This window comes from Nycticebus coucang, chromosome 16 (assembly GCF_027406575.1).
Source record: "Nycticebus coucang isolate mNycCou1 chromosome 16, mNycCou1.pri, whole genome shotgun sequence".
In the NCBI taxonomy this organism is placed as follows: Eukaryota; Metazoa; Chordata; class Mammalia; order Primates; family Lorisidae; genus Nycticebus; species Nycticebus coucang.
The window spans coordinates 60,101,808-60,113,308 of NC_069795.1; the positions used below are offsets into that span (position 1 = coordinate 60,101,808).

The 11,501-nt window shown below is 30.5% G+C and overlaps 1 protein-coding gene across 2 annotated transcripts in view; it reads left to right on the top strand.

Annotated features, from left to right (window-relative positions):
* NECTIN3 (nectin cell adhesion molecule 3) overlaps window positions 1-8,404 on the top strand; it is a 68,077-nt gene extending 59,673 nt beyond the window's left edge. For both annotated transcript variants that reach the window (XM_053564958.1, XM_053564959.1), the window contains exons 5-6: window positions 426-577; window positions 7,072-8,404. In XM_053564958.1, coding sequence (XP_053420933.1) covers window positions 426-577; window positions 7,072-7,652 — 733 coding nt within the window. In that variant the 3' untranslated portion in view covers window positions 7,653-8,404. The remainder of the gene's footprint in view (window positions 1-425; window positions 578-7,071) is intronic.
* Window positions 8,405-11,501: the final 3,097 nt, after the last annotated feature.

Here is an 11,501-nt window from a genome sequence, read left to right on the forward strand (position 1 = left end):
TATGCAAGGTTCTAGAAAATTATATGTTTAAACAAGACACTTTCATTAAGAAAATTATAGATGTATTATGAGAAGATCCACAATTCACTGAGATTTAATTTCGTTGATACAGTGGGTATGTCTTCAAATAATATACTTTTTAAGTTTTCATATATTTTTCTCCCCTTTCTTTCCATTCTGTTATGTTGGCCTACCTAAACTTTTATGAATTGATGTTCTGAAAGAATAGTGGTCTTAATAGGCTTTACATGTAAATTCATCTTTATTAAAATGAAAGTTTATTACTTTTAACATACTTATAGTAATTTTATCTAAAATATACTTCTTTTTAAACTAACATCTCAAAAATGTAATGACTTTTACCTAGCTGTCAGTAAATATAGTTTGAAGAAGTTTAAAATAAGTTCATGCTTTTTAAAATTTAGGTTGGATGGACAGTGGCCTGATGGTTTACTGGCTTCAGACAGTACCCTTCATTTTGTCTATCCACTGACTTACAATTATTCTGGAGTTTATATCTGTAGAGTGACCAATTCCCTTGGTCAAAGAAGTGATCAAAAGGTCATCTACATTTCAGGTAAGTTACTATCAACTTGCAAAATAAGTTATTTAAAATATTTCTGTAAAATAGTAATAATAACAGTATGATCCTGAGCAATAATTTATACTGCAGAGATACAGATTCCTCCTTATGAGGCTTTCCCAAATAGTCCAAAAGTAATTTGATAAAGTAGCCCTATCTGAAATACATATGTAAGATGGTATTTCTTTACTTAAAGAAATGTCAAAATGCAAAATGTCTATACAAGTTTATATACATTTATATCTTTATGTATAGATAATTTTTCAATTAAATAGTATTGAATATTTTTTTAGCAGGTTGTATGACTTTCTAGATTCTTGTGTTTTTACACCAAGAACAAGCAATAATTTCTTTTCTTTTGCTTTGATTGCTACTTTGTACACAACTGTATGATAAATAAAATAGGATATTAACTTTAATTACTTGCCTTGTTAAATAACATTGTTTGCCACTTAATGTGGTGCTATTCTTTATTACGTTACAGAGAGGTGAAATAGGAATACTAGCAAAAATTTTTTAATGAAATAAAATTTAAAATGTTTCTTATTTGTCCTTAAGCCACTAACAACTTAGATTTTTGACTGTAATTTTTTTTAATTTGGCTAAGTATAAATTTGGATATTCATAAAATATATAGAGAACTAAAAGCGTATTTTTCCTGGGTGTGGCTTTAAGTATCTATAGAATGCTTATTTGTGAGAATTACATAAAACATTTTGAGCAACTCCTTACTGATAGCAGTCTTTGTGTTTGACAAATGGAAATTAAGGGTGAAAAAGAAGAGAGCCTTAAGAAATTCAGGTTTGTACAGTAAATATGTAATAAGTACTCGGGGTTTTTATCTCTGTTCAAATCTAAAACTAAAGAGATTTTAGAGAAATATTATTTTTTAATAAATGTTATATTCTCAGTCTTTGTGTGATCATTCAATATAAGAACAGTTCCCTGTATTACTTTGATAGCACTCAATCACAGTGTATACTTGTATGCTTATTGCTTTGCTTATTACCTATCCTCACTATTAAGCAGTTTGTGTTTGGTTTATTCACCACCTGTATACTCAGCAGTTAGCTTAGAGTCTGGCATATGGTAGAGACTCAGAATTTTTTGCCGTAACTCTAGCAAGAAGCTTAGAGCTATATGTATCCCTAACCCTTTCTGCCAGTGTGGTGGTGCTTTGGTGGAAATCTGAAGGAGGTTACTTATTTGTATATAGTGTCTCTTAGAAGATAAGTCACAAGAACTACAAATTTAAAATGTGGTTACTTAAGAATTGTTTACTTTTTGTTTCTGTTGTACAATTTGGTACTTGTAAATCTTAGGCTCAATATGTTATCATTATATAATCACTTAAATATCAAGGCTTATTTTAGGCATAGTCATGTATAGTCCACTGATCTTAAATTTATACTTTCTCACATTCTGGGTCTATTTCTCAGTAATTCGAACTTGTGTGTCTAACTGCCTATTAATGATCATTAACTCGATGTGGAAGTCTGATAGGCATTTCCAACTAAACATGTTCAAACTGAAGTCCTGACCTTTCTACTGCCTCTTCACACTGAATCTCTTTTTCTGCCAGTCTTCCTCTAAGTTACTGGTTGTTCTATCTTTACATTTGCTCCAAGTATAACTCTTGATAGTTATCCTTGATTTTGCTTTTTCTCTCATACCTCACCAGGTTCATCAATTAATCAATGTCAGCTTCACTATTATAATAGCCACTTAATATCCCTATTTTAACTTTGTCCCCACCTCAGTCTGTCATCAAATGAGTAGCCAGAGTGATTCTTTTAAAGGACCTGTCAGATCTCATCACTCCTCTCCTCTGAGCCTTCCACAGACTTCTCATGAAAACCAAATCTTTACAGTGACTTAGAAGGCTGTATACATGACTTTGTCCCAGATTATCTCTCTGAAGTCATTTCTTACTGCATCTCTGGTTTAGCAACACTGGTCTGTTTTTCGAACACACAGGCACATTCCTACCTCAAAGTCTGTAGTTATTTTTTCCATTGAGTGGAATACTCTTCCACAAGGCATCCTCATAGCTGTTTCCTTCACTTGAAGTCTTCACTGAAATACCACCTTTTTCAGTGAAGTCTTTCTTCCTTCATGACTGTTTAAAATTGAAAACCTTCTCTTTTCACCCCTTTACTATTTTGTCCTTTTTTGCCTTTTTCTTCACTACTGCCATATGGCCTACTACGTATTTTATTTCCTTATCTGTCATTTCCTTCACTAGAACATAAATCCTAAGAGGACAAGATTTTTGTCTGCTTTAATCACTGCTATATTTCTACCGTCTGCAATGATGTTCAGCATATCATAGGTGTTAATACACTTTTGTTGCATGAGTGGATAGAGGTGAGAAGAAAACAATCAGGAAATAATTAAAAAATACAGACTTTGCTTATGTAATTTTGTTCTCTTTGATGAGGGAACTGATGTAACACAGGTGATAAACTTTACACATTCTTAATATCTACTAAATGCTTATGAGGAGAAAAAATCAAATTTTGAGTCAATATGAAAAATCACAATTACCTGTAAGTACTTTAGAAGAAGATAGTGTTATATGAGGTGATTTTCTTCAAGTAATTAAGAATTAGACATTACTTTTCTATCCAGACTTTATGATAATAATGTACTATGTTGAGTTAACTCCTCTAAGAACTGCTTGGAATATGTCAGGTATTCTAGATACAGTGCAGCCTTTTCAAAATGACTACTTACTAAAACGTAGTTAGGCTTTTATCAGAGTAAGAGGCCATAATTTGCACAAGAGTAAGCGATCCAATTTTTTTGATTGTTATATGTACCCTTCATTATCTAGAAAAAATTTCATACTACAGTATTAAAATGGATATTTTAAAATTTTAGAGGCCGGACACAGTTTCTCATGCCTGTAATCCCAGGACTCTGGGAGGCTGAGGCAGGCGGATCACCTGAGCTCACAGGTTCAAGACAACCCTGAGCTAGAAAGAGACCCCATCTCCAAAAATAGCTGGACGTTGTGGCAGGCACCTGTAGTCTTAGCTACTTGGGAGGCTGAGGCAAGAGAATCTCTTGAGACCAAGAGTGTGAAGTTGCTGTGAGTTATGACAACATGGCACTCTATGGAGGATGACAAAGTGAGACTCTGTCTCAAAAACAAAATTAGAAATGTTTTTAATAATATATGTAAAAGAAAGGTTATCTTATGACTAGAGACTAAATGTTCTATTGAGAACAGAATGGATGGAGACCATCTCTTCATTGGTATCCTGTGAAATATCCTTTATAATAAACTCTGTAAATATAAGCAAGTGTTTCCCAGTGTTCTTTGATGTTCTTCAGCAGATTAACTGAACCCAAAGAGGAGATTAGGAGACAAGAGCCCCCCCAATCCAAAAAAAACACAAAGAACAGAGTGGAGTTAGCAACACTAAGGGAAATTATTGTTGATTTTATCACACATTTTCCCACATCGATAAATAATAAGACTTTTGGATAAGAAGTCATTGATTCAAGATTTCAATATTCAACTAAATTGGAAGGGTACAGTGGCTCTTTGTTTAGAACCTATACCTGCTAGAAATTGTTTTGGTAGTTGGATTTAGTGTGTATTTTCTTCCTAACTGATATCAGAAAATAGAAGAGCGGATTTTCATATATTAAATAACTATTCCCATTTGTAAAACTCTTCATTCTTGTGTAAAACTTGAATTGTGGGTCATACTGATTTTAGGATTGAGGTATGGCATTAAACTTTAAAGAATTAACACTTACTTGGCAATCCTTAAAGTTTAAAGTGCATGATTTTGTTTACTTAAATAACACTTTAAAGTTTTAAAGTCTAAAAGAAAAATAAAGTCTATCCATTTACTTTTTTTTTGATACAGTAACTATTAGGCCAAAATAGCTGTAGAGGTCTTACTTATTTGTTTTTCTTTTTGACAGAACTTGTTAGTTAGAAAAATAAACTTAAAAAGTTCTTCACTTGGGTGAGGAGAATTAGAATCATATCCATTATATACTCATTTATTGAACATTCAGCAAAGTGTATGAAAAATAATGTCTTACTGAAAAAATAAGAAATGCTACGGGAAAAGATTTGAAGTCATGCTAAATAAGTAGCTATTATTGATTTAAAAAATAGAACTGCTGCGCAGTGCCTGTGGGTCAAAGGAGTAGGGCGCTAGCCCCATATACCAGAGGTGGGGGGGGGTTCAGACCCCGCCCCGGCCAAAAACTGCAAAAAAAATAGAACTGCTTCCTTACGGGAAGTATGACTCTCCTTCTAAATCAGAAAACAGAAATAAATGTTTTATATGCATTGTCAAAAATCCATTGCTTAAGATACAAATAACAAAGTATTAGCAAGAGTCTTTCTTTCATGAAATGATACCAATGGTAAAGTTATGCTATTTTTAACACTGGTTAAGGAGTGGTGGTGGATTAAAACATTTCTAGAACCACTAACCAAATTAAATAGCATAAAATTTAAATTTTTTTTGTTATATTTTTCTGAAAGCTATATTTTGTTAAATTGAGTGAAATGGATAATAAGCGTTTGTGTTCATATAATGAACGTTGCATGTAGATACAAGAAAAGCCTTTTTTGTGTGTTTTTGGATGCTACTTGATAAAAATGTTCACTTATATCTTGGTGAGAGTTCGGCTGTATTCAGTGTTCTGAGAAAACTAGCATATCAAGAGATACCAAAACCTTTAATAATCTTACAGACACAGAAGTGTATTAATTGCAAATAATCCACTCTAGATGACTTGTACTTTCATTTAAATGTGTTGATGCCATTTTATTTTAATACTTTTATCTTTGGAAATCATTGTAAAGATGCCATTCAGTACTTACAATTTGACTTTCCCCTTACTCTTACTTCCTCAAAAAATATAATAGTTGTCTTACAAGTTATTTAATGTTTAGGCTATTTCTTCAGTGTCTAATTCTGTGAAGTTGAATTCCATGAGGCTTTACTACTTTTATAGCAGACATGATCCTTCAATTCCATAGTTGTTTCTTGAGATTGAATTTGTCAAGTTAGTGAATATATTCTTATAAATTAAAACGTCCTTGATTCACTTACATATGCTATGCTAGCTAATATGTACTTCAAAGTAGTTGACAGAGTTACCTGTTACACTAAGTTAAACTCATAAGAAATTAGTTATAATATACTTGTAAAACTTTATACTATACTTGCTAAATTTTTACCACATTCTACACATATGGCATTCCGTGATGAAACCTGTTTCAGTAAGTATTTTACTTTAGCTTGTAATTAGAATAACTTACCCCATGTAGATTTAGTATTTTTCTAACAATCATTTTTTAAGACCTCTATCAGTACCATTCATTTAAAAATTAATTTTAGAAAGTTATCTACTATTTGGGTCTTTTTTATCTATGAAGAAATCAAGATTTTTAGACTTACTGTTTCTTTAAACTCTAGAATTGTGTATAACATGACCTGTAAATACTACTTTAATTGACAATTAACCAATCTTTAATTTTTACTATTTATATTTAGTTGCTTCTTAATATTAATGGCTACTCTGTAATCTAATATCAATACACAGGTTCATTTGCATCTAATATTTAAATATTATTAGAATGTTCTCTCTAAAATATTAGCTACTTTTTGCAATACCATCCTAAAGCAACAGCATTAAATTTTGCAGATATAGTGGAAATTCTTTTGTTTCCTAAATGTTCTGTTATCTTACCATGGGGTATTAGATATGACATTTTTATTACGTTGTAGTTTATATTTTTATTTTTTCTATTAGTTTTATTTGCTAATAGGCCATCTGGGTAACAGTTTAAACCAATCTTTTTAAATTTTTAATTAGTAAATAATGGTATTTACTATATATCTCTTTTCTGAATATCTTTAGAATTTTTGTAAAGAAAATATTTTTGAGAGAATTATTAAACCAACAGTTCATACTATGTCCACTTAACAAGAATCTATAGTTTTTCATTCTTTTAAAGATAAGTTCAGATATTACAAAAATAAACCATAATAGGTAAAAATGGATATTAAGAAAACTTTAATTTTTTATTCTTTCATTTTATTTTCTTGTGCTATTGGCTAAGAAAATGTGAATTTGATTTTGATTTAATCTTTATGATAATTCTTAAGCCAGTTATGTATAGGATGCTTAAGTAATACTCTTCATTTAAAACAATTAATACCTATTTTCTGGAATACAGTATCACTTTTAAACTTGGAGTAGAATAATTTAGGATTTATGCTATAGGGTTTGTTCCTTTCTCTTCATTGGTAACTGACTTAGTGTCAGTTTTTAAACAATATTAAGTACCACGGCCTTCTAATTGTAATAAAATTAAGAATGAAAAACTATCATTACTATGAGTATATATTCATCAACTGTGCTGTCTTTTCAACTTGCTGCTGAATCAGCCTTCATTGACATTCTTTGCCTTTCTGTGTCTTGTCTATCTTTACTGTTTCCATTAGATCCTCCTACTACTACCACACTTCAGCCTACAATTCAGTGGCGTCCCTCAACTGCTGACATCGAGGATCTAGCAACAGAACATAAAAAATTGCCCTTCCCATTGTCAACTTTGGCAACAATTAAGGATGACACAATTGGCACAATTATTGCTAGTGTAGTGGGTGGGGCTCTCTTCGTAGTACTTGTAAGTGTTTTGGCTGGAATATTCTGCTATAGGAGAAGACGGACGTTTCGTGGAGACTACTTTGCCAAGAACTACATTCCACCATCAGATATGCAAAAAGAATCACAAATAGATGTTCTTCAACAAGATGAGCTTGATTCTTACCCAGACAGTGTAAAAAAAGAAAACAAAAATCCAGTGAACAATCTAATACGTAAAGACTATTTAGAAGAGCCTGAAAAAACTCAGTGGAACAATGTAGAAAATCTTAATAGGTTTGAAAGACCAATGGATTATTATGAAAATCTAAAAATGGGAATGAAGTTCGTCAATGATGAACATTATGACGAGAATGAAGATGACTTAGTTTCACATGTAGATGGTTCCGTAATTTCCAGGAGGGAGTGGTATGTTTAGCAACCACTAAATGTGGTTTCACTATGTACAATGTTGCATTCATACTTGTTGATCATTTTCAGATTGTTCATACTTTTTCTTGAGGAAGGATAAGCTTTTTCAAGTTGATTTTCAAGCTTTTTATATTATAATCTGACAAATGAAAATGTAAAATCTGGGTTCAATGTATCTAAGCTGCTTTACAATTTTTTTCAATGCTGTACTACTGTCTCAAGATTTAAATTTTAATGCAGAGTACTTTATTGGTCTGAGGCACACAGGTAAGAAGAAATGTCAACATTAAGTGTATGACTTTTTTGGTACAAAAATTAAAAAAAAAAAGGAAACTACCTTGCCATTGTGTATTAAATGTTTACCTAAGACTATAATCTTAAGTATACTGTTTGTTAAACATATACCTCTCAAAATTTGTTACCACTAAATGATACTGCATCAAAATTGACTATAAAACTAATTCAAGAAATGTTTATATATATTTTTAGTATACAAAAAATATTTAGCCTGATGGAACATCTTTCTTTTTCAAACATTATTTTCTAAGTTTCTATACAAATGGAATCTTTACCTCTGCATTTTAATGAGCCTTGCCATAATTACTGTAGAGTGGCTTTTCAGAGATATTTTGTTGCACTAAAACTGTGGTAGTAAAACTCAGTGAACATGATGTGTGAAAGAGCATTATTAGCTGGTCAATATTTTTGTCCAAAATAACCTATAAAAGTAATAAAATACATGCATTCTAAACATGATAATTATAATTTTTTTCATCTGGAAAAATATTACGTGAACATGGATTTTGGTTCATTAGCAGTAGTCTTATTTGGATGCCTTATGTAATAACTATACACTTAGTAATGAAAAGATGGTGCGTAGTTGAAACAGTGCAGAGAGGGCTTTTCAGTGTACTGGAGTACTAGTTTTGGAAATGAGACTTTTCCAAGAATCTATAGAAAGAATTTTTGACACCATTTTGTTTTAGTTATTTAATGTTAATATTCAAACGGGTAAATGTATAGAAAAAGTATTTAGAATAAACTTGGAAATTTGGGATTTAACTAGGAAAATATGAATTATAGAACCAATCAGTAATACTTGCTGATATTGGCAATTCATCTCATTTTTCCTTCTAAATGTGTGTATTTCAAGATTTTTGTTTTTCCAATTAAAACTGGAAACATACCATGACTTTTTTGTTTTTGTTTTTTTACATAATTAAATCTATTCTTTCCAGAATCATGTATCTTTCAAGAAAGAAACATTATCTAAATCTTCAAATCTGGTTCTTCTTTTTAAGGCAATTAAATTGCTTTTGATAAATACTGCTAAAACAAAGTATACAGTGAAATTCTATAAAATTATAATAATAACACTATTTTGAAACCTAAAGAATGTTTTTTTAATTGATGATTCATTTGATAAAAAGGATTGTATTGCCAGGGAAATGAAGTGAAAGGAGAAACATAAATTATTTTTCAAATAAAAAGGTATAGTAGTTAACATTTTTAACCCTTCCTATCACCCCGTTCCAATCCTCATTAAATCTAAAAAAAATCAAAATTCTAACATTTTCATAGTATATTGCAAGTAATGAAAGCTTTATTCTAGGAACTATTAACTATTTCCTTTAACTAGCAGTATTTTGTGGAAATTAGAAACCTATTTTATTCATCTTTTCTTATACTTAGTATAAGACTGTAATTTCAGGTTAAGAATATAGTTAAGTAAAGTTCACTGATACCTTGTTAAAAATATCTGGGTTTTATAACCACTTATATACAAAAACTAAGACCCTTTATTCCAAGTCATTGGAAGAACACTTTCTTTAATAATATACTGTTTGAAGTGATTTTTATTTTTTATTTAAATAGCAACAATGATATCCCCATGACATAGATGGGGATTCTGACCAAAATAATCATATTTAGGATTCTGTATAAATCTTGAGTATAATCTGAAGAAAATTAGTGATATATTTTAAGAACTATATATCAAAAATATAAATATTGACTTTACTGATTAGAAACTTTCATTTACATTATGGCCATTGTGTGGTTACGTTTTAATTTTTCATTTTCTTTATGGGAGAGGGTGACTTGGAAAACTACAAGTAAGTATTTGACATGTTCTGTACCTTAATCATTTGACAAACTAAAAGGTTTCTAAATTTTAAGAATCTGACACTAGTACTGAAGACTTTTGGAAGCATTGCACTGTTGCTTATTAGAACTTTATGTTTGTTTACATAAAGACTTGTCATATTAAATAAACATTTTATTAAATACGTTTTTGAGTAACAGTGATATGCACAACTAATTGACAGATATACATGAAAATCGTACTGTCTTAGGAAAGATAAAAGGATATTTTTACTATTTTTTGTCCATATTTATATTTATTTCCTTCATACAAGTTTGAACTGTTTTGGCATTTTTGTATTTACTTGAGGGTTTTCTTTTGTACTGGTTAAAATATTTCAATAATACAATGAAGATGAATGCAACTCTTATTTTTCCTGCCATTTTTACTAAAATACATTAAAACTTCAGTAAGTGAGGAATTAAGTTTAGAAGTGATATTGAAGAAATACTTCCTTCATAGCTGAAATTTTTTGCCATGTGCCTAATAGTGTTCTATTTGATAAGGCTACTGTTAAACCACTAAGGTTTTTCACAATATGTATTGCTTCTGATGGCCAAATACAAGAAAGTTTTATAAGGTAACTATGACTAAATGTTTTTCATAAAGGGGCTATAGTAAAGTACAATTTGTAAGTGCAAAAACTGAGAGATGTAGTCATATGGGAAAACATTTGATTTGATTTTGGTTTCGGCAAATATTGCTAAAGCAAAGTGTATGGACAAGTAAGTTGTTAATGTATGGAAGTGATCAGTGTAAAATATAAGAAAGAAATGCTACTCATATTGAATTTTTAATTCTAATAGAGTAAATTATAGATTGGATTGTCTTTCCTGTTTACTTGTTAATTAGAAATGCACCAGCCATATAAAGCTGCTTCCTCAGATTTTTGGTATATTGGGTTTGGATTTCATTTAAGTTTGTGCTAGTGATAATTTTTTTTTTTTTACCAAGTTATGTATTAAGGTGTTAGCCCCAATAGCCATGCAATGAATCTTTAAATAAAAGTTTTTAAAAAATTCTTTAAAGGTATATTTCTGCAATAAGCCCATGCTTTTTATTACCTTCCTTGGCCTCGTTATGATATTTGCTAGAGTGTGTGCATGTGTGTTTGTATGTGTGTAACCCTATTTTAATTATAAAAATTAATGATTTGTGGGGAATAGAAACCTATTTTATAAGTTCAAGACCTCATCCTAGAAAAACCACTACATACTTCAATGCTGAAAGTCACTATGGTCACTTTCTAAGTATTCCCTTTGATCATCTGGTGACCGCAGTGATACTCAGTAATGAGGTATATAGCACTTTTTCTAGGACAACTTTTTTTAACTTAATTGCCTGGTCTTGTAGTTCTCTTCCCGAAGCAAGACATAATATTAGGTTAAGGATAATTGGCATGTTGGCCATTATAAAATTTGATTTTAATTAACCATCACCACTTAATTCTATTTCATATATACATCATAAATAACATTGCATTGTCATAAATTATCTTGTTTCCGTACATGTCTATAAGATACCTTGTTCTCACTGTTACTTTGGCCCAAGTCAGATTTTATTATATTTGCTTTCTGTTTGTAATTAACATTTCAAAAATTATTTTTTAAATTTCCTTTTAATGTTTTTACTTACTGTTTGTGAGCTTCTTTGATTAGAAAATTAGAAATGCCATTGTTTTGAATTGTTTGTAAGGACCTTGTGATGCATCAC